Source organism: Hippoglossus stenolepis, chromosome 21 (genome assembly GCF_022539355.2).
Source record: "Hippoglossus stenolepis isolate QCI-W04-F060 chromosome 21, HSTE1.2, whole genome shotgun sequence".
Classification (NCBI taxonomy): domain Eukaryota; kingdom Metazoa; phylum Chordata; class Actinopteri; order Pleuronectiformes; family Pleuronectidae; genus Hippoglossus; species Hippoglossus stenolepis.
Window position 1 is genome coordinate 5,797,880 of NC_061503.1, and position 24,269 is coordinate 5,822,148.

Sequence of the window (24,269 nt, forward strand, 5' to 3'; positions counted from 1 at the left end):
CCCTCCGAAGGGGCTGTATTTGTGAACACAAATGTCAGATTGAGAGCCTGCAGACTTTCTCTGGCCATCGTGCGCAGAATAAAGTCTGTAGAAGGTGTGGAGGATCTCCTGCTCCTCCATACATTCTAGATTCATCGCAAGCGGGGTGTGTCGGGGTGAGGTTTCTAACAAGAGGAACCATACACATAGAATAGACAGACGAATGTCCAGAGAGCTTTTGGGGACAAGCGCCAATGCCTTTGTTGATGTGCTGTAAACAAAAACAGGTGAGAATCTCACGCTGCATTGTTCATGTGCGAAAGGCAACCTCCGGAGAAAGTCCGGACGCAATTTTGTGGATATCCTCCAGAGGCCCTGTCTGAAAATGGCTAAAAGAAACAACCTCATGTGCACAGATTTCACTGGAGATTTTTTAGGGTTGAAGTAAACTGACCCTTTAATAAATGATTACTGCTCATCAGTTCACAAAAAATAGAAAAACATGTATTTGTACTGAAGAAGCTGTGGATTATTACATAAAAATAGTTGTGTCAAGGTCTGTTTGAGAAATGTGACTAACATGAACAAACAATAACTCGCAACTGTGTTGTAAAATGACTGGGCGTTAATTTGAGGAAGTTGTGGTCATATTGGTGGGCAGCTGGGTGGGGTTAGAGCAGATGTTAACAAAGAGAGAGGGTAAGAAATGACTCCAGACTGGAAAAGAACTGAGATCAACACAGCACCACAGGTACATTACTTTTGAACTCTTTACATCTTGGCCACGAAGGCTTATGCTAATATTATACAATAATATCATGATATTATATTATATATTATTATAATGATGATTTTCAAATTCTGGGATTTAATTGTTTCAGATTTCCAAGTTTTTAAGAATACACTTTATATTGTGAAACTTTTTTAGAAGCATTAAATAGGCTAAATTAATTACAATGCACAATATTGTTTATCCAAACCAACTATTTAACTTTAACTTTATTTTTGAATCAATTTCCTAAACACAGGGGTGTTACTGTGACAACCTTACTTCATATGCTAATATGTACATTATTATATTAGCTAATGGGAGCTAATGTTAGCTTTGCTAACAGCCAAAGTAAACCTGCAATATAAGCAGATGTATAAATGTGTGTCAAAATCACCTGAAATATGATGTTGTTTAGTAGATCACTAAACTGCCAAAACTTGTGTAACATCTGGTTTTGCTGTGAAAAGCCACTGGTTGCAGAAGTGAAACTGTACTTGAGAAATCGAGATGGGCGTCTCTTGTTCCTCTTTTTTACATTAACACACACACACACAGGTTTTTTTGCAGCTATCCCTTCCAAGACTTTGCATTGACTTTCATTCATTGTGGACAGCCTTAACAAAACATGATCCCAAATCATTAATCTAACTGTTAACCTTAATCGGGACCTCAGAAATGACGCCTCATTAGGACAGAGCTTTGGTCCCCATGAGGTCTACTGGTCCTGACAAGTTCAGTGTTAATGTTGAAAAGGTCCTTCTCAGCTGTTTGCACGATGAGAACACTTTGCAAAGGTTGAGAGAAAAAAACTATTTTTAGGACGAGACGTCCAACAGAACCAGACTTGGTTGGGAGGGGGTCGGCAGGCATGTTATGAGTCTGTTTATATAGACTGTATAAAATGATGGACAAAGCATCTTCCTCCCACAACAAAAATGAGGACACAATACCCAGAATATAGGTTCTGACATCTTGCATTGGTGACGTCATTTGGAGCCTAAAGCTGTGTCACAATGCAGGGGGCGCCTTTTTTTAATGTAGAGGTCTACAGGGCACATGAAGACTTCCTTTTTGGGCCCCATGGACCCAGAAGAATTAATGGTCGCGTCTACAGTGCTGCATATATCTATCTATATATATATCCACTCACTCTCTACTTGTTTCTCTTCACAGGTTTTTATTTCATAATTTTACAATCACCAGACCTGACAAGTACTACCAACTACCTACATACAAGATGAATAAAGGCTCCATTGCCTCTGATGGCACTGTTAGCGTAGCCTGTGCTAAGTGTTGCCAGATGAGTAAAAAAGAGTCTAGTGGTAAAAATGTGAGCCTTGGAGACGGCATGGGCAAACAAAGGCTAGGGCGAGTCACAACGCAGAGCCAGGAGCCCAGAGAGCTCCCTATGCCCCCAGTCTCCACCTCCAGGGCCACGCCCCCTTCTCATCAGAGGCGGTGGTCAGCTGACCTCAGTAAGTGTGGGAGCCCACATGTCATTACTGTGAGGAAGAAGAAGAAGGAACCACAGCCTCCTCAGCGAAGAACGTCTCTTTTCAAACCTCCTGCAGTATCTGATTCCTTATCCAGACGCTCCTCCTGCCCCCACATCAGAATCTTGAGCTCACCATCATCTTCCTCCTCCTGTTCCACCACCTCCTCCTGCTCCTCTCCTCCTCCCATACAGACCTCCGCCATCACCGGCCACGACCCTCTAGGCTGGAAGATGCGTCCCAAGTCGAGCTTCACCACCGCCCAGGCTCGCACCAACAGGCTGTCTCTGCAGATCCCCCTCCCCGTCGTCTTTCCAGACTGCGAGTCCAGGCCTGTCCCAAACTCTACACCAGATAACTCCCTTGATCAAGACCGCTCCCCGAAAATTAAACCCCCTCTCGGAGCCAAACCATCACGTCGGCGCCACTCGGACACCTCATTCTTCCTCAGATCTCCGGCGACGCCTCTGCCCGTGGTGACACTTGAGGCACTCTGTGGCGTGCGTCTACGCTCGGTCACCCATTCAGACGAGTCCGATGACGTCTTCAGTGAGGGGAGTGAAGTGGAGTCGCAGGTGACCCCTCAGCGAAAAATACCACCACCTGTTCCAGAAAAAACCTTCACGGCCAGAAAAATGGCGCAGCTGATTGCTCATTCGGCGCAACGCTGTGCACCTGTTTCCACCAAAACTACAGATGTAATTTACAGCAGAGTGATGAACCCTAAATCTAAACAAGCGCATCAGACTGACCTGCATGCTCCGAAATCTGGTGAGTGCTCTTAACAGCTTCCAAGAGTATTCCTCTTTTAAATTCACACCGCAATTCAGTAGTTAACTTCTATAAAGATGGAAAATGTGTGAGATCCACAGGGGCGTAAACAGTGTGGAGATTTTGGTATAGAGGTTCAGCCCTCTAGTGGTAATATCGCCCATCTTTATGTACAAAGCATCTCGATTGCCACGTCGTGGCTGGCTGCAGAATAGATCATAAATTCCGCCTCCTCCACGTTAGTTGATGGGACATGGACCAAATTTGATTACGTATGGGTTTTATTAGTTATACCATGTTATAAAATGGGAGGAAATTTAATGATTAAAAGCAAAGGTTGTGGTCTATCTTCAGTCTATGCTCTGAATCAAAACACAAACATGGCTGCCGGAATGTGGTATAAAGGGTGGACATGCAGACTGGACTTGTGGGTGATTTTAAATTGTGCAAACCCAATTGTTTGAACACAAACACGAAAAATAATTTTAATTTAATGTTTTGAATCCATTAACAAATATCAGCATATGGTGGATATAATAATTGCACAATCCACTGACAAGTTGGGACAAAATCCACAATAGGGCTGGTAAAAAATTGTAATTGAAATACAAATTAATTTACGATCACAACCGTATTCATAAACTGTATAAAAGCTATCTCTAATATGCCTTCCACTTTACACACACACGTTCAAATGAAGTTGTTGTGTATGAAGATGATGTACAACATAGTCTTTAAAGTTTGCAGAGGGTCTAATTGCAGATCCCACCCTGATTGATTCTCTCTGTGAAGCTCCTCCTCTCCGTCAGTCAATGGTAACAACATTTACTTTGTTCCAGCAGGACTGCATCTGGACACCACTTCCTCTCGACGCTTCCCTGGCAGAGAAATCTGAACCTCCAGCCTTCATCCCCAAACCTCCAACACCGTTCACTATCAAGCTGTTGTAAAATAATTCACAGATGCTACATGTACATTTGTAAGGATGGGAAACCGTGGCCTCATCTGAGGTCTTGTTTTTTAATCAAAGTGCTGAGATGTGTGCATGTGTGTTCCAAAAAGTAGTGTTTTGTACAGTATTGTGTTTTTTTTCTCTGATGTAAATATCTGCCGACTCATCTCTCTTAAGCAATTATGACGTAGTTCTTCCTGTCATTCACATATCAAGCCGTTTTCAGACATGAACTCCAGAGGATTGTCTGTAGAATTGGGTCTGGACTTTCTCCGGACTTTGCTTTTCACACATAAACAACGGAGCAGGAGATTCTCTGCTCAGACGCGTTCACAACAACACAAATCTCCAGATTGTTCAGGTGAGGTGCAAGCATTCTGATTGGTTACGTGTGTACATGACGGAAGTCAAATTAACCTGGAAATAATAAACTCTTTTAAGAACTCAAAGTTTTCAAAATGTCACTCTCTGCACCATCCACTGTACACAACGTCTGGCACAAACGCAATAAAAAGTGATGGAGCTTTAACACAGGCAGAGAGCCCAGCCCATTCCTAACAGGCGGGTTTAGAACGGGCACTGCACAAGTTAATTCCAGCCTCATTGGATATTTATGGTAAATAAAGAGCTCATTACTAAATTTGCTACATGCACAGTGTCACCTACATCCATCCTCTATTAAGAACATACATGCTATCTATTGTATAATACCCCAGAAGAGAATATTATGTAATACAGTGAAATAGTTTGCAATATTTCAGCAGAATATATTGTGAAAAAAGGCTTCAGGTAAACTGATGGAAGTGGGAGGTAAGAAGAAAGAAGTTTGGATGGAGTTACTGTGAATCTGGCTCTGGTCCTCTGAGACGAGCTGGGCGTCCAGCAGAGCAGAGGGAGATCTGCAGCCCGGGAAGCTGGAAGCATTACTGCAGGCTGGTGAGTGCTGGGACTGCACATCATCATACGTGTACACACACACACACACTACAACACACACACACACACACACACACACACACACACACACACAACACACACACACACACACACACACCATGTGCATGCAAATCCGAAGCTGCTGCATTCTTCCATTATGGTTTACTTATTTAATTCATTTTTTGAACTACAAATAATGTAGGGGGAAATGCTTTGCCGGATGAGGATTTTTAAAATTAAATTGAAAATAAGTTTTGTACACATACACACGCTCATGCATCACATACACACAGGTTCACACAGACAAGACAATGTGTGATGATGTGGCAAGCCGACTGTTTCTAATGGTTTCAAAACGATATCCTGGCTAAACACTGGTGGATATTTGATCCTCCCTCAACAAGTGCAGAACTTATGATGATGACTACAAAGGAAGATGGTTGAAAACAAACAAATAAATAATATAATATAAAATATATATATATATCGTGTTTACAACAATGTGATGTCACGTGACCTTAAAACTGAGCAATAATACCTAAGATGTCATTATCAAACCCCTTTGGTGCCAGCTGAGTTCAAATGGCAGAGTTCCAATGTTGGCTCATGCTGAATGATCAAAAACTCCAGGGTTTGAAATGTGCCAATCACGCTCGGAGTGAGCGACACTCTGGTACAGGTTCTCACTCAGTGACTGACTGAAACTTAGAGTAAAACAAGTCTCACGAGTCTAAATTAGATGGATGGATACACTTCACCTCTGAAGAGGAACAAAAAGATGAAGATGAAAAGCAGAGAAGAGGAGTTATTTTTATCTCTCAGAACTAGGATAGCAGGAAATGCAGCACAATGAGTGTCTCAATTCAGCGGCTGCATCCTGTGGATGACCCGGTCTATGCAGCCGACGTCGGCTGCGCCCTCCAATGGCAGTGTAAACCGTGTCGGCCGAAATGAGATGTCTGGTCGACCTACTGCATCACCAGCTTGTCCCACCGTTACCACGTCGCCTAGCAGCAAAGCTACGGACAAAAATGTACTTCGCTTGATTCAAAATGTTGACAAAATTCGGCTTTAATTTAAAAATAAATTCCCCTGACGTTTTCGCCTCGCTTTTTTCTGCCATTAACTCTTTGAAAAACAATTTGTTACTGAAGCACAATGAATCATGGGATATGTTTGGCCGGAAAAGATCCATCCAGTGGAGCAGCCAGCAGAATTGGCCCTGGTTAAGGTTAGTAGCAGTAACAAGTCATCCATAAAGAGTGGAAGTCAACGCAATGTCCTAACAAAGATGACTGCACTATCTCAACATGTGAGCGTATCAGTCTCTTTCAGTCCATTATGGTGAAACAATAACGACCCAAGACCCACAGCTTCTCCTTATCTTCATCCAAACCCTTGTTTCTCTTCCTGCTCACGAGGACAGAGTTTGGTTTCATACAATCTTCTAATAACACAGTGCTACTCTAAGAAAAAAATTGAAATCCTGTCCAAATTGTTAACTGTTGCCAAATTCGACTTTATTGTCAATGCTGCAGTGTGTACAGGCCATAGATGGGACTGAAAGGCTGTTTCACTCTAATTCTCTGTTTAAACATAAGTAGAGATATAAACACTCAACACATATGTTGCACAACTATTAAGTATTAACATCATATTAAGTACTTGAGTGACACTAGTGTACAACAGAGTACACAGTCAAAAGGAACAGGGTAGGAAGGAGTAGTGCAAACCAGGCTAGTGCAAAAAATAGATTGAGCGGTGCAAAATATTTGATGGAAAGTAATGTTGATCCACAGGATGAGTAAAGTAGCAGCAGATGTTGGGTAATAGCAGCATTTACAGTAAAACGTTTAATTTAGTTGGCTGCTGATCTTATACAGTATAATCATTCTATCCTTTACTTCAAGAGCAGAACAACATGTGGTAAATACAACAGAAGAATAAAACTGACTGTAATTGCGTGAACATGTTGCTGGCCGTGTGCCGGCTGACACTGGGTGTACTGCGCATTGATTTTTGTTTAGCTCTTGTGGGAATCTTTTAAACAACAAAGACTCTCTGCTGCGAGAAGCCTTTCAGGGATTTAATCATTGAATGATTTTTTTTCACAGTATTTGTCCATGCATGCTGATCAATAGTGTTTGTGTGTGTGTGTGTATGTGTGTGTAGTATGTGAGTAATTGGAAATCAGCATCCGAGCAGTGTCTTTAGCAAACGGTGAAAAGGAGCAGCTGTGAAGCGCTGATATGAGATGACTTCTGAAAAATCCCAATATATATATATACACAGTACATGCATGCAGTAATGTGCAGTGTACACACACGCATGCTACCGGGCAGTGAATGTGCAAACGTTTACTGCACACCACAAACGGTCGGAGCATGAATGTGCAAATTAGTTCAGGACACAGTTTCAAGAAGTAACGTTAGAAATGCTTTGACCACTTCAACTTTTTGTTGTGGTTTGTGTGACATGGCTAGAATTGTTGTCACTCTCTATGTTACATGTAGGTGTTCGCATACTTTTGGACAGTTAAGCCTAAATATGCATTCCTGAATCACATTGTGTCCTTACGTCTTGCCACTGGTGAAAGACGTAAAAGAGTTGGTGAGGGTTGAAGTTGGTCCCTCTCTGTCTGGCGCATATGAGTTAGATTTGAAAGTCCCTAAATGTAGACACTACAATGTACTGTTGGTTGGCCCTTTATCTATAACCTGACCTTGGAACTGCGAAGAAAGAAAGGAGTATGTGTGGAGTTAGACAGGCACTGTTCTCCTGTACAGATATAATGCACACTATACATAATGTATAGTGGCATATACAGTAAAGTGTGAGGATGGTTTGCCAGTATATGCATTAAGTCTGACAACATTTTAACAGAGGTGGAGAAAGCTGCTGTTTTCTTCCTCGCACTGCTTTTGCCAATTTCTGATCAGAAGACGGGTAAACCCAGTTTAAAAGAGGTTTAGTAGGAAAGTTATTTAGGCTCAGGCCAGAATTCCTATTTATGACAATGAATTACACATCCCACCTGTAGGGGGAGCCAGAGTATAGCTAAGAGAAAATTTACGTACATATATATTTATAAACACAAGGCTGACAAGTAGCACTTTAGTTTGATGCTAATGCGAATGACAGACATGTCAGGCCCCAGGAAGAGTAGCCACTGTCGCAATTTAGTGGGTAATGGGGATCTAAACAAATAAATAAACAACTTCAATTCACGATATAACTAACCACAGAGAACTTTTTCAGACATGTCGTCAAAATGATATTTTGACAATTTAAAATGATGAACAAACCCTTTCAGATGTGTGTATACTGTTTTCAGATATTCTATTTGACGTGTCCACAAACTAGTTTGCATATGTCACCTTAATTTTCACATTTTTAAATGTCTACATGTCATTTGACAAACAAACCATTTTGATATCGACTTAATGAGCATATTCTTTTCAGAAATGTGCATTTTTGGTGAAATTAGGACAAGAAAGAGAGAAACTCCCTGAAGTCGGTCCTAAAAGAGGCCAAAAACATGTTTTGTGAGTCCACCAGAACCTTGACCTTTAACCACCAAAATCAAATCAGTTCATCCTTGATTCAAAGTGAATGTTTGTACCAAAATTGAAGCAATTCTCTTTCAGCATTCACACTAATTGGACGGACAACGTGAACAAATATTGCCTCCAGCAACTGGCTGTCTCCTAATTTGTGTAATTTGTTGATATGATTGTAATGTTTGAAATTCCCAAAGAAGTGATGAATAGGAAACTAATGGTAGGAGCCAAAAAGCAGCTTGTCACACTCGTCCATTATAATAATGGTAAAAATAAACAGACAGGCCGGCTTGACATCGGGTAAAAGTACAATCCCATCATCATCATGTTCCTGACCAATTAGGGAACAAGTAAATAGGATAAAATGACAGACGGTATCATGATGAAAGGCTTTTTTGTTTTATCACCAGCATCACAACAGTAATGACGTAGATTTGAGATTTGTGTGTATGTAAACATATTTGGATTATGTTCCCTAGTGTATCACTGCTTTCATATCAGTGTGCGTCTTATGTGTGGTGCACTACAGATACAATATTCCTTCTTCTTTGTTATGACAGTACAACATCAAACTGTCACATGAAAAGGCCTTGTCCCATTCAAACCTTTTGCGTATCACCGATAGCGGGATCACTGTCGGCTGCACTCAGCGTCATGAAGGTTGATTCTTTTCTCTCTTGGCAAAGGTGCAAATTACACAGGATCCAATTTGTTCTCATCATCCCGCTGCTCCATCCTCACCCATTGTCATGAAGGACAGTGGCAGCGTGTCGCTCATTTAGAGAATTATGGCGGACAGATCTCCACAAATTCTGCATTCATGCCGATGTCAATAATTGTAATCAATCAATCAAATTGAATGTCCTTTGGTAATCTCTCAATCCTGCTCAGCAAAGAAAAACATTGCATGCATTGTCTGTGTTTAAAATCCAGAGGATAGTGTATTTGTTTAGTGTTGTTATTGATGCGGCTACTCTGCTTTCCTTCCTTCCTTATTTCCTTCCCTTATTCCTTTGGCACTTTGTCACTCATCTAGAGCTCGATTCCACACACATGGAGTCGGTCGCCACAGGTCACATCATTACGGGCACAACAGAAACATCACAAAACACTAGGTGTGTTGGACTTCATGTGGCTCGGTGCAGCGCTTACTTAACGTGATGCATGCTGGTCTGAACACAATGCATGCTGGTTAGAAATGTTTGTTCGATTTTTCTTTTTCCAGTGCTGCAGAATATGGAGACTGACAAGAGGAATGAAAGAAAGAAAAAACATGGGCGTCAGAATGAGAGAGGGTGAGGGATGGAAAGCTCTGGACTCTCCATCTCTTTATCATCCAGATGCTCTGCAGCCTTCACCCTGAGGCTCTGCTCCTAATGGATTCACCCTATGGGCCCTATAGGGAGACGTCAGTGTGTTCTGTCACAGTGTGCAGCATCGGCCTTGAATGTTCATGGATGTGGTCAGAGCTGCGTATGCCACTCGTATGCATTCATAGGCTAAAGTTCCAACTATTAATCTGTGCGGGAAGAAAGATGTCAGCGCGACTGAAAAGGCAGGAGGAGGAAAAGGGAGAATCGGAGAAAGAAGAGAGGGACGGGGTGGAGGTTAGTCCTGAAAATGTAGACAAATTTTTCCTTCTTGACATCTGTCTGTGTCAAGGTTTCTCTACAGATACTCTATCCTCAGCTAGTGAAGCCATTTGTACACACACACACACACACACCTGCATGAGTGCACATAAACATTCACATCACACAAGCATACTGTTCCCATGCATACATATTACAACTACACACACACACACACACACCGTCAGGCTCCAGATGTAAATGCATCAGGCCTGCCAGATGGCCGAGGAGCCTTCGTCCCCCTAATGTGTACGACACACTTTCATGATACATATTCTGCTCTTATCCCCACCCTGTTCTAATCAAAGCAGTTAGGCATGGCGTGGGGGAGTGGCGGGCAACGGCTGGAAAATCACAGCTGGAGGTGAGTTCAGAGGAGAGACGGGCCGCGACTACAAAGCAACGGCTCCATTTTGGGGAGAACATGAGCTCTAATAGGCGCCCCCGATGTTTTTCAGTTCCATTATCGTCTTTCATTTGCTGCCACTGTGCTCGTCCTCATTCGCCGTCATTATCTAATGTTCATTATTCCGTCCCTGCTGCGAGCGTGTGCACCTTTTGCACCTCACTTTGAGAACTTTTGGAGCCGTGCACTTTCAGGAGACAAGGAGCTTTCCATAAAGCACCACGCTAACTTTTAAAACCCACATTATATTTCTGCTTTGTCTACATGGAAGCTCGGCTAATAAAGGATTGGACATTACACAGATTGGTGCATAATCTAACATAAACATAAGCACTCATGCAAAATCTCAAGATTATGCTGTAGCCTACACACGACCACACAGCAGTGAGATACACATCAACACAATCCTTAAACAGGCAAACCACTAATCACAGACCCTTTCATCTAATGCAAAAATGCTGTATGATGTATTGCACCTGCATTGAATATTGTTATTTTCTTTGTTAACCACCATCTTGTTTGTTCGTCTCTGACCTTTAACCCCAGCCCCATTTACCGTCATTTTGATCTGTGCGCGCACACGCACACGCACACGCATTCAGACCTGTATATACTTTCAGAAATTGTTAATTTAATGTTGCACATGGGTGAATACTGCAACTTCGTCTTAGAAGAACTCAAAGTCCTTCAACCTTGACTGTGCGTTTGCTTTGGTTCGTTATTCATTTAATTATTAATGAGAGTTCCAAATTGATAGTTTGTAATTTTAATGAGACTGAATCAGTGTAATAGTTACTTCTACCTCCATTTTCAAGGGTGCTGCCCCCAAGGTGACTAAGATATTGTTTAATATTAATATTCTTATGTCTAACTATTACACCTACACAGCCCAACGAAATTGGTGAATGAATGGATGCACAAGACTCAAATGTATTTCTCCCGATGAATCGTTTTGGACGTTTTCAAAGACTCTTGGATTTCTTGTGGACATTTATTCTGTATTGGATAAAGTCTTTAATTATTTGTTACCCTTCCTTGTGCGTCTCTGCCTCAGTTTAGTGAATTTCTTGTGATCCCTCGTGTTGTCCTTTGCTATCTTCTTATCTCATTACTTCCTGGTCCTCCTGTGTCTTATTGTCAGTTTCTTCTCCTCCATCCCTTGTGATCGCCTACACCTCTTCCTCATGTGTATAACCTGTGTTCAGTTGTCCCTGCAGCCTCCCCTGTGTATATAGTCTCTGAGTGTGTTCTAATAGTCCAATTTGCTGAAATACCTCCGGGTCATTTCACTTATGTTCCTTCACCTCCTCCTGGAGATCTAGAGACCTTTCCAAGCAAGGTGAAATATAACCCCTGCAGTGTTTTTGAGTCAGGGTCTCCTACATCAGAAAAGGGAGAGACGCCCAGGAGACATCTTTTATCTGAACCACCCCAACTGACCAGCAACTCCCTGATGACTGAGCTCCTCACTGTGTCCAGTCACCACACAGAGGGAACTCATCACCGTTTGCACCTGAGACCTTGTTCCTTGAACTGTTTCAGACGAGTGCTCTTACCCGGATGTTGTCGAAGGATGCTTTGTTAGTGACGTCATACAGAAGGAGAAGAGCTGAGGAGAGAGAGAGAAGAAAAGACACACATTTGAAATTTGACTGAGACTCATTGAAGAAACCAATAATTATCATATTGTATTATACATCATTTATATATCATAATGTGGTGGTATCACAAAGTTGCTGCAGTGGGCTCACAGGTGCAGCCAGCGACTTACTACATCAATTCCTCCCATGACAATTGGAAATTGAAACATTTGTGCGACATGAAGTCAACACGCTCCAAGTTCATGATAGCGGTGGCTCTGGCATGATTGGTTGACGAATCAAATTTGGTCAAAGTAGCACAGTTTTTATACAAAATATATTTGTATATTTGTGTTCGTGTGTTTTGGGGTCTTTTTGTTTTGGAGAGGAGGAGACCTACAAACCTCCGGTATCAAGAAATCAAAATGTTAAAATTCCACAAAAAGACAATAACTCAAGTGAATGTTTAAAATGGAAGCAAAATATTTTTGTAAAATCACTGTAGATGTACACCCACAGGTCAAGAATTGTTTTTAAAAAATATTTTAAAAGTATGTAATAGTCATAACAACAGGGTAAATGTAAGGGTTGTGCAGAAATGTAAGGGTAAACAATCCACTAATTGTTTTCAGAACTCAGCAGCACCAAGCATCATTCATTTTTTGCAAAATAAACGAAAACAAAAAAATGTTGAGTAGCACAGTTATATTCTCATTTCAATACACTCTGCAGATATTCATTAAATATTTATAGTTTTGAAGTTCAGCTGGAGATTTTGGATCTTACACAGGAGAAATGCACACAGGGAAAGTTTAAAATAGTTTCCGCCAGTACATGAGCAAAGTGCTGAGCTCTTCTATTCAGCACAGCCTTAGCGTTGCACCTGACAACATAGCCACACATGTGAATACTAATTACGGCGCAGCCATACACGAGAACATCACCTCAGGTATTTTGCAGCACGAACCGGAGGGTGTGCATAATGAAGCTCTTCTCGGACAGAAAAAGTCATTACACCTATGAGGGCAATCGCAGCTCATTTTCTCAGCTGGATCAACCTTCACTTTAGAGAATTAGCCGAAGCTAATTAGCTCCAGAGCACCTCTCCTCCTCCAACTAATGCATCTGGTCCCCCCAGCCATCTCTTCATTCACTTACATCTCACCCCATCCTCATTCCTACACTGTTCCACCCCTCAGCCGCGGCAGCATTTTCACCAATCTACTAAAGATTAGGTCCTGCATCCGTTGACTCCAGCCAGACAAGTCCATGAAGGGTGTTTAATGACTTGTAATTGCTGTGGTCTGTCTCTGTCACACTCAGAAAACACAGAGAGAGGGAGAGAAAAGAGGATGGTGGAAAGAAAAAGGAACAGAAAAGAGAAGGAGGCGCCACCGTTGCTTCCCTTCACCGTCCTTAATCCAATTATATCTTCTATTGACCGCAAGACAAACAAAGGCAGAGAACTTTCTCACAGCAGTGGAGCTTTTCGTCATATGCATCGGGGCTGCAAAATAGTCGTCATTAGACAGAAATAACAATGTTGAAAGACGGAGGAGGCCAGGCCACATGGTAGAGGAAGTGCGTAAATAGTGAGGGAAAAAAGGAGAAGAGCTGCAAACAGGCAAGGAGGAGACGAGACAAGATAACTAAAATACAGACATATGCTGACGCACCTATAACCTCCAGGGAAACAGAGGATGACGGCAGGTATGTTTACAGGACAGAGGCTGACGAAGACTATTAGTGCTTTCCTGTTGCCTTTTTGGCTGCCTGACTTGACAAGTTCAAAAAGGTAATCAAGCATCAAGCTGGGTAGAAAACATTAAAGATAATGATTATACTTATTTAAATATACTTATTTTTACAAGCCAACTACACTGTCTGCTGATCCAAAGTTAGCTCGACCACAACCAGGAAACATTAAGACAGAAGTGTTGCATTGTTCAGATTCTTAGTGTGAACATGCAGAATCTGGAGGTGAGGCTTTGGGGCCTGAAGCCTTCTGGTTTCTGTTCCTAGTTTGACCAATCGTGTTTGAGCAGGCTTTGATTGCCTGCAAGTAAACAGGCTGTGGTGGGTTTTGTGTGGAGAGACGTTTGACTCATGTAATAAAATAAACTATTTGGACTGTAACCAGTAAACGGAAGATTAAGTCTTTTCCTGAATATCCACTCTCTACACCAGAAGCCCCAAAATATTGCCAATTGCTCCCGAAGACAAATTCATCGTCAAATAGCCGATATGTTCTGAGATTGTTTGCCTCTAAATCTCATCTAACTTTGGCTCACAGAACCATGTGCTCCACTGCTTTGCTCACTGGTTCACTCTCACTGCTCAAACAGCATGACTCTCAGCTACAGCAGACAGCTTGTTCCCAGAGGTAAAAGCGGTGGAGACCAAAACTGGAGCTTAAGTAAGAGTGACTATTGGACTTTCACTCGACTGGTGGCCAGAGGCACAACTCCAAATAAAAATTAATGTTGCTTTGTACCTGCTGGATGTCAACGAGCGTTTCCCATTAATTATCTAGACTATGGCTCATATTCTAATCTGCAGTTGAATCATGAATTAAAAATATAAGCGATTTCTAAATTGGTGTGTGCACCACTATTTACCGAATGCTCGCTCGCGCTGTCGCTCTACTGTGAGGTACCGGTTGCTCAGGCTTTGGTCCATAACGTTTTTACCCTCCACGCAGGCAGTCAGATCTCATAGTTCAGCTGCAGTTGTGGCACACAGTGCAGTTCTCTCGGTCACTCTGTTGCGTGTGAGAGTGACCTTTATTCACGTGCATGTGCACCTACGTTACCGCCATAGATTGAATTAATTCTGTGCGAAACACTGTGGACATGATATGTCAACCACATCTCCGCATAGATCAGAAAATGCACGTGTAATTAGTCTTTGTAATGTTCATATAAATTAATTTTCTTTTTAACATAAAATCCTTGTTCAATCCGTTTGGTTGAAACTATATTTTCAGAAATACAATAAAACACTAACTTCCACCTCCAACTCATGACCCATGTGCTAACTGCCAGCGTGCCAGTATTCCAAACCACATGACCTTTTACCTGATTTGATTTCATAAAACACAACCACTCTTCACTATGCTACAGTTCCTTCAGGAACGCCTGAGCAGGAAGAGATGGCGTTTGATGGAGTCAAGTGATCCATAAAGAGCACAGCCATCCATCACTTCTCGGATGATAATCTTTTGCGTCAGTAATCGCTGACCGACCTTGGCTGCTTTCCTCCCCTTCAAAATAAGTGACATAAACATGCATTGCACAGCCACATTTGCATATAAATGCCTAACATGTTGAATTTTCTAAAGAATGATGGAAGAAAAGTAGTACTTGACTAAAGCCCTCCGCATTAATATGTGGTTGCAGGAGTCATAGCGGTTTTACTTGTTACATATACATTAGGCCTATGTAAAGCATCTTTTCAGAGGTTTTATGGTATTTTCTATCTTTGATTTGAGTGACAGCACAAAAATATGTATGTATAATATAAGGATGCCATATAGAGCACAACAGTGGTGCTGTTTTTAAATGGTTCACTGGTCGGTCACTGTTATGCTCTTGGTTTCTGGGAAGGTTGTGGTTCTAACATATTCATTCTTGATGCCCAGGATGACCCAGCCTCTTTTCAAAAGAAACACTGCAGGAAAAAATATATTAAAGAAAGAACAAAAACATTTAAATTTGGCAAATTAAATGCTCTTTGAAATATGGTTATTACCATTTTATGGGGTCTTATACTTCTACTACCACTACATTTGGCTCTACTCTATTTATTTGACAGATATAGTTCTTACATTCGATGATTAACAAATGCTATGTCTTGTCACCCAGTAGTACAGTATATCAAAATTAGCAACACATCGACCAGCAGCAATACTAAAATGCTGCTGACATTAAATTCATCAATTCTGAAGTTCATCCAATATTATGATAAATATACTACACACTACAAGAGGCCACACAAATACTTTCGCTTCTTATAGTTTCGCATTTAGGAATAGTTCTATGTTTTGGGAAATACCTTTCCTTCGCGATAAATTCAAAGTGAGGAGTGAAACCACTCATGTCTGTATATTAGATATGAATACAGGTGGCAAAAGTACACACATTTCTTACTCAAGTAGAAGTACAGATACTTGTGTTACAAACCACTGAAGTAAAAGTATAAAAGTACTGGCTCTGGGATGTTCTGAAAAGTATAAAAGTAAAAAGTACTCCCCTGAGGGCCATTTCTTGCTGTATCTGTGCAAAGCAAACTGAGACTCATGTCATATTACTCCAGTTCAAAGACTATTTAACTTAGTCTTATGTCAAATAAAATAAAAAACAACATGGTTTCAGAAAGATCAGATTTGTGAGCAAATTGTCCAGGAGGAAATGTGTATAATGTATTTGATGAAGTATCTTCGTTTCATTGTCGATGTTATCAGCGATGTTGGCTGACTCCTCCCTTTCCTCCATGTTGTTACTACTTGTCACAAACATATTCACGGCACCTCTTCTCCCTCTCAAAACATACCTGATAATTCCCCTCAAATGCATTATGAAAATATTGAGTCTGTTTTAAAATGTAAAGAATAGAAAGTAAAGACATTTGTGTTAAAATGTAGTAAAAGTAAAAATACGTCAGAGAACGAAAATACTCAAACACAGATACCTGCAAAATCTACTTAGGTACACTAATGAAGTAAAAATACTTTTAGCTACAGCCAGGACAGTCACATATACGCTTATATGCTTATATTACTACTGAAGCAAAGCATCTAAAAGCTACCTATCTTCCTCCATTAGGTATGAATGTAGTATTTCTGAGGTATGACAGGCATCTAGTTTAGACACGTGGCTTCAGAAGTGACTTTTACTGACTGAACTGATTTACATGCACACTGAGCAGTGCCAGGACATCTCCATCAGCTTGCAAATTGCAGCAAATCAGTGCCAACAGTCGCTCTTCTGGCCCATTACTGCCTTGAAAATTAAAAGCACGCTGATGATTACTGCACGTTGAGGACACCTGCAAATAAAAAGAATGTGTGTGTGTCTGTGTCTGTGTGTGTGTTTGTGATGAGCTTTGCTGCATCCCATCTGGAAAGTTCCTGCCCCAGCACTGATGTTACATTTCAAACGAACGAGAGGCCTTGTGCGAAATTGCTCCCAGCACCCCCTCCTTCCATCGCCTTCATTATTCCTCAGACAGTTCCAGCAGCAGTTGTCATTTCTACCTCCTCTTCTGTCTAACATCCCTCTCTCCATGGCATCTATTTTAGAAGGGGGTCGGACCCAACACCGTGACGTGCGATTTCTAAATTCCGCTGGCGTGCTGACGGCGAAAAACATTCACATTTGGACACGGCCTTTTCAAAGAAATGTTGAATAGGAATGAACACGTGAAGTGTGTGTGGTATAAGAGAGCTGGAGGACGATGAAATGAGCACAGGTATTATAGTTTATAGAATAAGTTCCGAATAAGCAGGCAGACACACACAAACACACACACACACACAGACACACACAAACATCCTTTTGAGCTTCCTCCTCTCAACTCACCTCACACACATCCCCAAGAATAAAGTCTAAAAAATGTCTTTGAATGTGACCTCACACATCTGTCTGAAAATGCAAGAAACTGTGTGTGTGTGCGTGTGCGTGCGTGCGTGCGTGTGTGTGTGTGTGTGTGTGTGTGTCAAAGAGAAAGCTTGATGATGGATCGCACAGCTCATGGCTTTTCCCTTTAATGGAGCAATATCCTTGCTGTTTGTTTCCCACTGCTGTTTCCCTCTTCTTCATCCACCTCCCTCCTGCCCTCTCACTCCTCTTTTTCCATTGATTTTAAATTTTCCTCTCGTGCTTTCTCCGCTCAACTCTCGAACGCTGTTCCCCTCCTGCAGTCCATCCTCCCGTCTTAGTCGGGACTCGTGTCGCCCCCACACAGGTTGCCGCTGATTGAGGCCCACACTCTCTCATTAGTGATGAAAGCAGTAACTCAAGGAGTTGGGAGCAGAGGGAATAAAAGATGAAGCAGGCGGGATGGAATGAGGCAGAGCAAAGCAAAGAAATAATGAGGCAATGACACTGATTTGATAAGAAATTGATTTCGCGTCTGTCCGTCTTACAGTTCTCATCTGTCACTATGTCTGTCCTCAGCCAGGACAGAAAGTTAAAGAGGCTTTTCAGCAGGTTTTGGGAGAGTACCGACCATTAGATGAAAACACCAGAGTCAGCACCATGTTTTCAGACGGAAGTACACTTCGATATGTCTCCACTTCCTCTCACAATCCAGAAATGAACCTAAATTGTCGCCGATGTAAACGCCGCCATCTTGCAATGTGGAGCCAGAGTCTCGCAGGTAGAGAGGTCGTGTCGATACACACGCTTGGCCAATGACAAGTCAGTCTCAATCATGACATTTCACTACATTTTCAAAGCATTAAAATAACTAATTAAAAGCAAATTTACTGGAAAGATTAGCACTTGAATATACATCAGTGTGATAAGAACTATCTAAAATGTATTTCATGTGTACTTTGACTTTCTAGTTTGGTTCATGTCCCATCCTTTAACAGCATTACAGCAACCAGCCACATGGTGGCGATCCAGACACTTATTTAGGTTGAGCTGTCATGTTGTCAATTTTCATACATGACGGTGGTGCAAATCTGAATAAATGGGCAGATCCAGGGATTTTGTTGCACCTTCTCTTCTGTGCTGCCGCACACAATTCATGGGAATCACTGCTTTCACATGATGTGAAAGGGCATTCGCTCTCAGAGCACCCTTCTAGTTTCCTATTTGTAAGAACATGTTACTTCTTCTTTCACACATTACATAGTTATTGCTCAAAAGTACTTTAAATTCCACCATGAGCTGCATGTTACAGCCCCTGCTGCAGTTATCTTTTTTTTAAATACTGGAGAGGTGTGCCTCATAGCTTGAAAACCCCCGAAATAGACCAATTCATTGAGGCATTGCAATAACAACAAGATGCTCACTGTTTGAGGAAAAACAGTAACGAAGTAGTCGGCTGCTTGGTGAGCAGCCATCACTTATGGAAAGCTGTGTGGGAACGTTGGTTTGGCACTCGACTTCACCCCCCTGCTCTACCCATGGATAACAAAGAGAACGACGGTCATTACATGGAAATGAAGCAGCTGAAGCACCTCGTTCTGGACAGCACAGCCCCAACAACTCCCTCACACATATACCACCATTTGGAGCCGTCATCCGCAATGCAGCCATTGTTGCATGAAATGTATTAACTCTATCATTCTGTTTCTTTGTATATATGAGGCTGTGCGATAAGGTAAGAGGTAAGGACTTTCATTCAGGGCTTTAATGTCCATCATTTGCTAATGTGACATGTTAGAAAAGCTTTTTTCAGACGTAATCTCAGGAAAAACTCCAGAAAATGTGGACCTGACTTTTTCCAGAGGTTGCCTTTCACATGTGAAGAATGCAGAGGGAGATTTTCCAAGTAAGATGCATTTACGAGCATTTGCGTGTAGTCGAATAATCATGGGAGACATATTTCAAAACATTTTTAGAGAATTCTTCAGTTGTCGTCTGCCTTCCTTGTCTACCCTGTTGGCACTTCTCTTTGCCATCTTTGCTGCTGCTAGCATTAGCCGTAAGTGGGTGTGAGTTAAAAGTGTTACACATTGCGATGGTCTTGTGGTTCTACCTTCAGGCAGCCTTGCATATACTGACTAAAGGTTTTATCTGCTCGTAAAGTATTTTCACACTGCTGATTTAAGTCGAGCATCTGAATCTGGTCGTACGGCCATGTTTTGTCCGACTCTTGATCTTGATGCATGTCCCCTACTTTAGAACCCCAGCTGCAGAGTTAAAGTCACGCATGACAACTATGATTTGTCAACAGCTTGTCAATAACAACTGCGCCCCCTGGAAGATATCTGCTATAGATGCCAATGCTTATTACTGCACCATAATAAATCCATCAATGAACAACTAGAGGTATAGTTGACGAGCCACATAGTCTGTGATAGCCCTAGTTCACAACAACAGGAACGTTTGCGGAGAGTTCACCTGGGTAGAGCTTGCATGACACCAGCTTCGGTTCTTATCGCCAACAGCTCTCGAACCTCATTGTCTTTCCAAGATGACGTTTTCTACCGGGTCTTCTACGTGTATAGCATCTCTTTTTCATCCAGAGAAATTTGTGTTCTTTTGGTTTTTGCTTGCTGTCAATCCTCCGGATAATCTCCTGCTTTATTCTGACACGGGCTCACTCAGACATTATTCCGAGTTTTTACTCGGGGGAGCTGTCAGGACAAGCTGTAGAATGTCCACAGCAACTGGCTTGAACATTTGCGTTCTCACATACAGGATCATTTCAGGAGTGTATCTGGCGCTCGGTGCATGTTGAAAAGCAATAAAAGCGATTGATCAGAGAGTTAACAGCAGTGATGCTGCTGATTCTGAAATTTCACTTCTACATTCAGTCCCTGCAAGTTATTTGTTACAAAAGATCAGAGTATGAAGTGAAACCTCTCACTGGCCTTTGTTACCTGAGCACTTCAGACAACCTTCAGCTCCCTTCTTCTTTAATTCCTCTGCGCTTGCTTTCCTGTGCCTCCTCATTACAGGACGAGGCTCGATTGAAAGCTCTACCATGAGTCCACTCTAACCTTAAATTCACCCTGTACTCTCCACATTAGTTGCCTTCTTGTCTCCAGAGTGGTTTCCGGCCTCAGCCAACCCAGAGGGCGACGAAGGTTAGTTGTTTGTTTGAGCCGGTCTGACTCCTCTGCTCCTCTGGACCTCTTCTTTTCCTTTTTTGATTTGATGAATTAGTTTCTCTTTTTGCTCAGAACCTTCTCCCCCTTGCATCAGCTTTCTATCTCTCAGTTTCACCAGTGTTCTGTTGCATTTCTATCCCTCCCTCTCCTGTCTACCCCCCTCTGGGTACTCGTCTCCCCCCCTGAACCTGCTTGTCTCTCTTTTAACACCCCATGGGTTCACTACATGCTGTGGAAATGACAAACTGTCAGCTCATCTGGAAGGGAGAGATGGAGAAAAAACAGTCTGCAGCTGGTTTCTGGACCCAGCTGGACTTTTGCGGTGCGTTCTACACCAGATGGGGCTGGCAGATTGCACTGAGCTCACTGCAACCATCAACTCGGTGTCTGGATCTTCTTGGTCTCTCTCTAATGGCTTAATAAAGGTTGAAATCCAGGCCAGCGATGAATAAAACATCACTTGTCCAGGGAGCAAAGTCACACTTTGAGAAATGCTCAACTCTGTGACTTGGTTGCACTGACGCCCTGAATAAAGAGGCTTGAGTCCTCCGGCAGAAAACGCAGGTTCAATTCCAACGCGACCCCTTGCTGCTCGTCTTCCCTCATTCTCTCTCCCCATTTCACGGTTGCACTGTTCTGTCAATGAAGGTGGTTCTAGGGATGGTAATGTCAGTCTGTCTGAATCATCTATACAGCTACTAGACGGATTGCAGCAAAGTGTAGTAAAGGATGTTCCTTCTTCACAGAAAATTCCTACTTCACAGAAAATGTATCCTTAAGAGATTTTTTAAACTTGTCTTTTCTTTAATGATCATCAAAACTTTCCTCTGCCTTAATAACTAGTGCCGTAAATTTTTTAAAAAATATCCATGTTTCCATCGTGATGAATTGTAATTGACTCATATGTTTAATAATTCATCTGTAGCACCATCACCACATTAAAAATGTAATTTGTCCAGTACTTTGGTTTATGAGCAACTACCTTAATCATGTTTTCACCATCATAGTTTAACATATTTGCATGCTACTATTTGGTTAACACTATACTTGCCAAATATCAGCATATTAGTTTTTCCCTCTCAGCATATGCTTGAGTTAATTAGCACTTAACTCAGAGCACTGCTTAGCTTATGAGCAGCCTGCAGCCTGTTTATTAGACTGTATATAAAATTAGACGACATGACTGCTCCCTATAAGTGAAGCCAAAGTGCCTTGATCACCACCTAGTGGCTGGCTGCAGTATAACTCACAAACCCTGCCTTCTCCATGTTAGTGGATAAGACATGGACCAAATTAAACGGTAGATGTAAATATATCTTTGTTGTTCATCTCTATATATGTGCTATGGTTTAGAGAGACCTTCAAACCCTCCCACTCATTTGAATTTGTGCAGTGTACTGACGTCACAGCAGAAAAAAGTGGAGTCTGACTCTCTGACTCAGCAACGTCATCTGCCTGTACTCCACCGTCACGCAAGCGCACTTTCCTTTTGAATTTCTTTGTACTTGAAATGCTGTATTTCTAAAATGGATGTGCCAGATCCAAAGCGGAGGTACTGTAATTGTCAAGTCTTTTTTTAGACCGGACGAGCTCACTCCTACCTTGCACTGCTCGGTAACGAGGCTCAGCCCTCAAACCGTCCGATGTTCACATTTTCAAAGCATGAGTCATGAAAAACTGTCCACTAGTTCACAGGAATCGACAGCTTTCATGACAGCTGCGTTCGGGCTGCACCCTCTCCCCTGGTCCCGCCTGTCGGGCTGAATGAGCTTTATTTCAGAGTCAGTAGCAGACGAACAAGTGAGGGGAGCAGCTTTGAGGCTCCCTGGGTGCCTTGTTAAAGATCAGCGAGGGTTAACTGTTGCACTGACAGAGCAGAATACCACCGGGCAGCTGGCCAACCTTACACACACCCACACACACACTCACATTTAATCAATCAGAAATACATAGATGGCAAGAACACATGCAATTTCCTACATACCTACAACCATTAAAAATACGTCTCCACACTTCCCACAACATGGCAGTCACACACTCATACATATACATTGAAGAATTCAACTCAACCACCCACTACGGTCTTTTTTTGTTCGCTGCAGAACAAATTTGTGGTCACGATAATACCTGTGTGTGTGTTCCCCAACACCTGCTCATTCAGGTTGTCCTAAGGGACACTGCTATTTGTACTCAGTGGGGTTGTTACACACACACACACACACACACACACACACACACACACACACACACACACACACACACACACACACACACACACACACACAGCACGGCGCAATACCTGTCCAATCTCCCACAGTGTGAGAGGCAGGCTCATTTTCCCACCCAGTGGTTAGCCTCCCACCAAAGGCAACCTGCACATCACAGAGCCTTTGGCAAAGTCCTGTGTCCACACACACACACACACACACACACATGCATGCACACACACAAATGCGCACGTACACACATCAGAAACACATATCGGGCTATAAAATCAGCCGCAAGTTTTTTTCTATCCAGGGGACAGGAAATGGAAAGAGGAACACCGTCATTCGTCCATTTCAAGAAAACAAAGACAAGACGCACGAATGAGAATAATTATTCTGCAACAGGCGGAAAATAAAAAAGTCGAGGGAAGAACGTCAGTCACAGTCCAACAGTCACTCACATTAACAAACAGTGAAGAATCCTACCGTGAGCGTCGCGGTAGTAGGCATGTGTGACACTCCGGAAACGCTCCTGACCAGCGGTGTCCCATATCTAAAAAGGAAGAACAAAGAAATTTGAAGACATCTCCATCATTATCAAGCCCAGCAATGACCACAATGTTGAGCATCTCTCTGTGAAACTGCATTTATTTGCTGAGGTGAGCAAATAATACCTGTGTGTGTGTGTGTGTGTGTGTGTGTGTGTGTGTGTGTGTGTGTGTGTGTGTGTGTGTGTGTGTGTGTGTGTGTGTGTGTGTGTGTGTGTGTGTGTGTGTGTGTGTGTGTGTGTGTGTGTGTGTGTGTGTGTCACAGCAGTGACTTCATTTATCCTTTTAAGTAAGCATATCATTGACTCCATTAGCAGTTTAATATGCTACTACTAACTAGCTTTACATTGCTGTGAAAGGATAATGCAGCCTGTTACCATTTCTTTCACATGAATAATTAACGGGTGAGGATAATGAGTTATTGCCATGACATTTACCCTGTTTTTTATATCATCAAATAACTAATTAAAACAAATTAAACTTGAACAAACATCAGTGTAATAACAACTACCTCAAATGACAGAAACCATTTTTGAGACATTTTTATCCAACATTTGACTTTTAGGTTTGGTCCATATCCCCTCCGCTAACATGAAGGAGGCAGGATTTATTATCTAAACTAAAGCCAGCCACCAGGTGGCAATCC

General features: G+C 42.1%; 2 protein-coding genes across 3 annotated transcripts in view; one reads left to right on the forward strand and one right to left on the reverse strand.

The window, feature by feature from the left end:
• Positions 1 to 24,269, reverse strand: part of LOC118100996 (ras-related protein Rab-26) — a 69,128-nt gene that overhangs the window by 13,328 nt on the left and 31,531 nt on the right. Inside the window, exons 4-5 of the mRNA XM_047338447.1 lie at positions 23,562 to 23,628; positions 12,057 to 12,109 (exon numbers count right to left, since the gene is read on the reverse strand). Of these exons, the coding sequence (XP_047194403.1) occupies positions 12,057 to 12,109; positions 23,562 to 23,628 (120 nt within the window). The remainder of the gene's footprint in view (positions 1 to 12,056; positions 12,110 to 23,561; positions 23,629 to 24,269) is intronic.
• Positions 650 to 4,416, forward strand: LOC118100995 (NHS-like protein 2). Of its 2 annotated transcripts, none has more exons than XM_035146572.2 (3): positions 650 to 730; positions 1,925 to 3,015; positions 3,855 to 4,416. In XM_035146572.2, the coding sequence occupies exons 2-3, from the start codon at positions 1,989 to 1,991 to the stop codon at positions 3,908 to 3,910; spliced, it is 1,083 nt and encodes a 360-aa protein (XP_035002463.2). In that variant the 5' UTR covers positions 650 to 730; positions 1,925 to 1,988; the 3' UTR covers positions 3,911 to 4,416. The 2 variants fall into 2 exon arrangements, with proteins under 2 accessions (XP_035002463.2, XP_035002464.2); XM_035146573.2 differs by having other exon boundaries at positions 3,858 to 4,416.

Excerpts from the sequence above, each read along its gene's own strand:
- LOC118100995 (XM_035146572.2), top strand. The coding sequence starts at position 1,989 with ATGAATAAAGGCTCCATTGCCTCTGATGGCACTGTTAGCGTAGCCTGT. Across the intron at positions 3,016-3,854 it reads CCTGCATGCTCCGAAATCTG|CAGGACTGCATCTGGACACC; the intron begins GTGAGTGCTCTT and ends ACTTTGTTCCAG.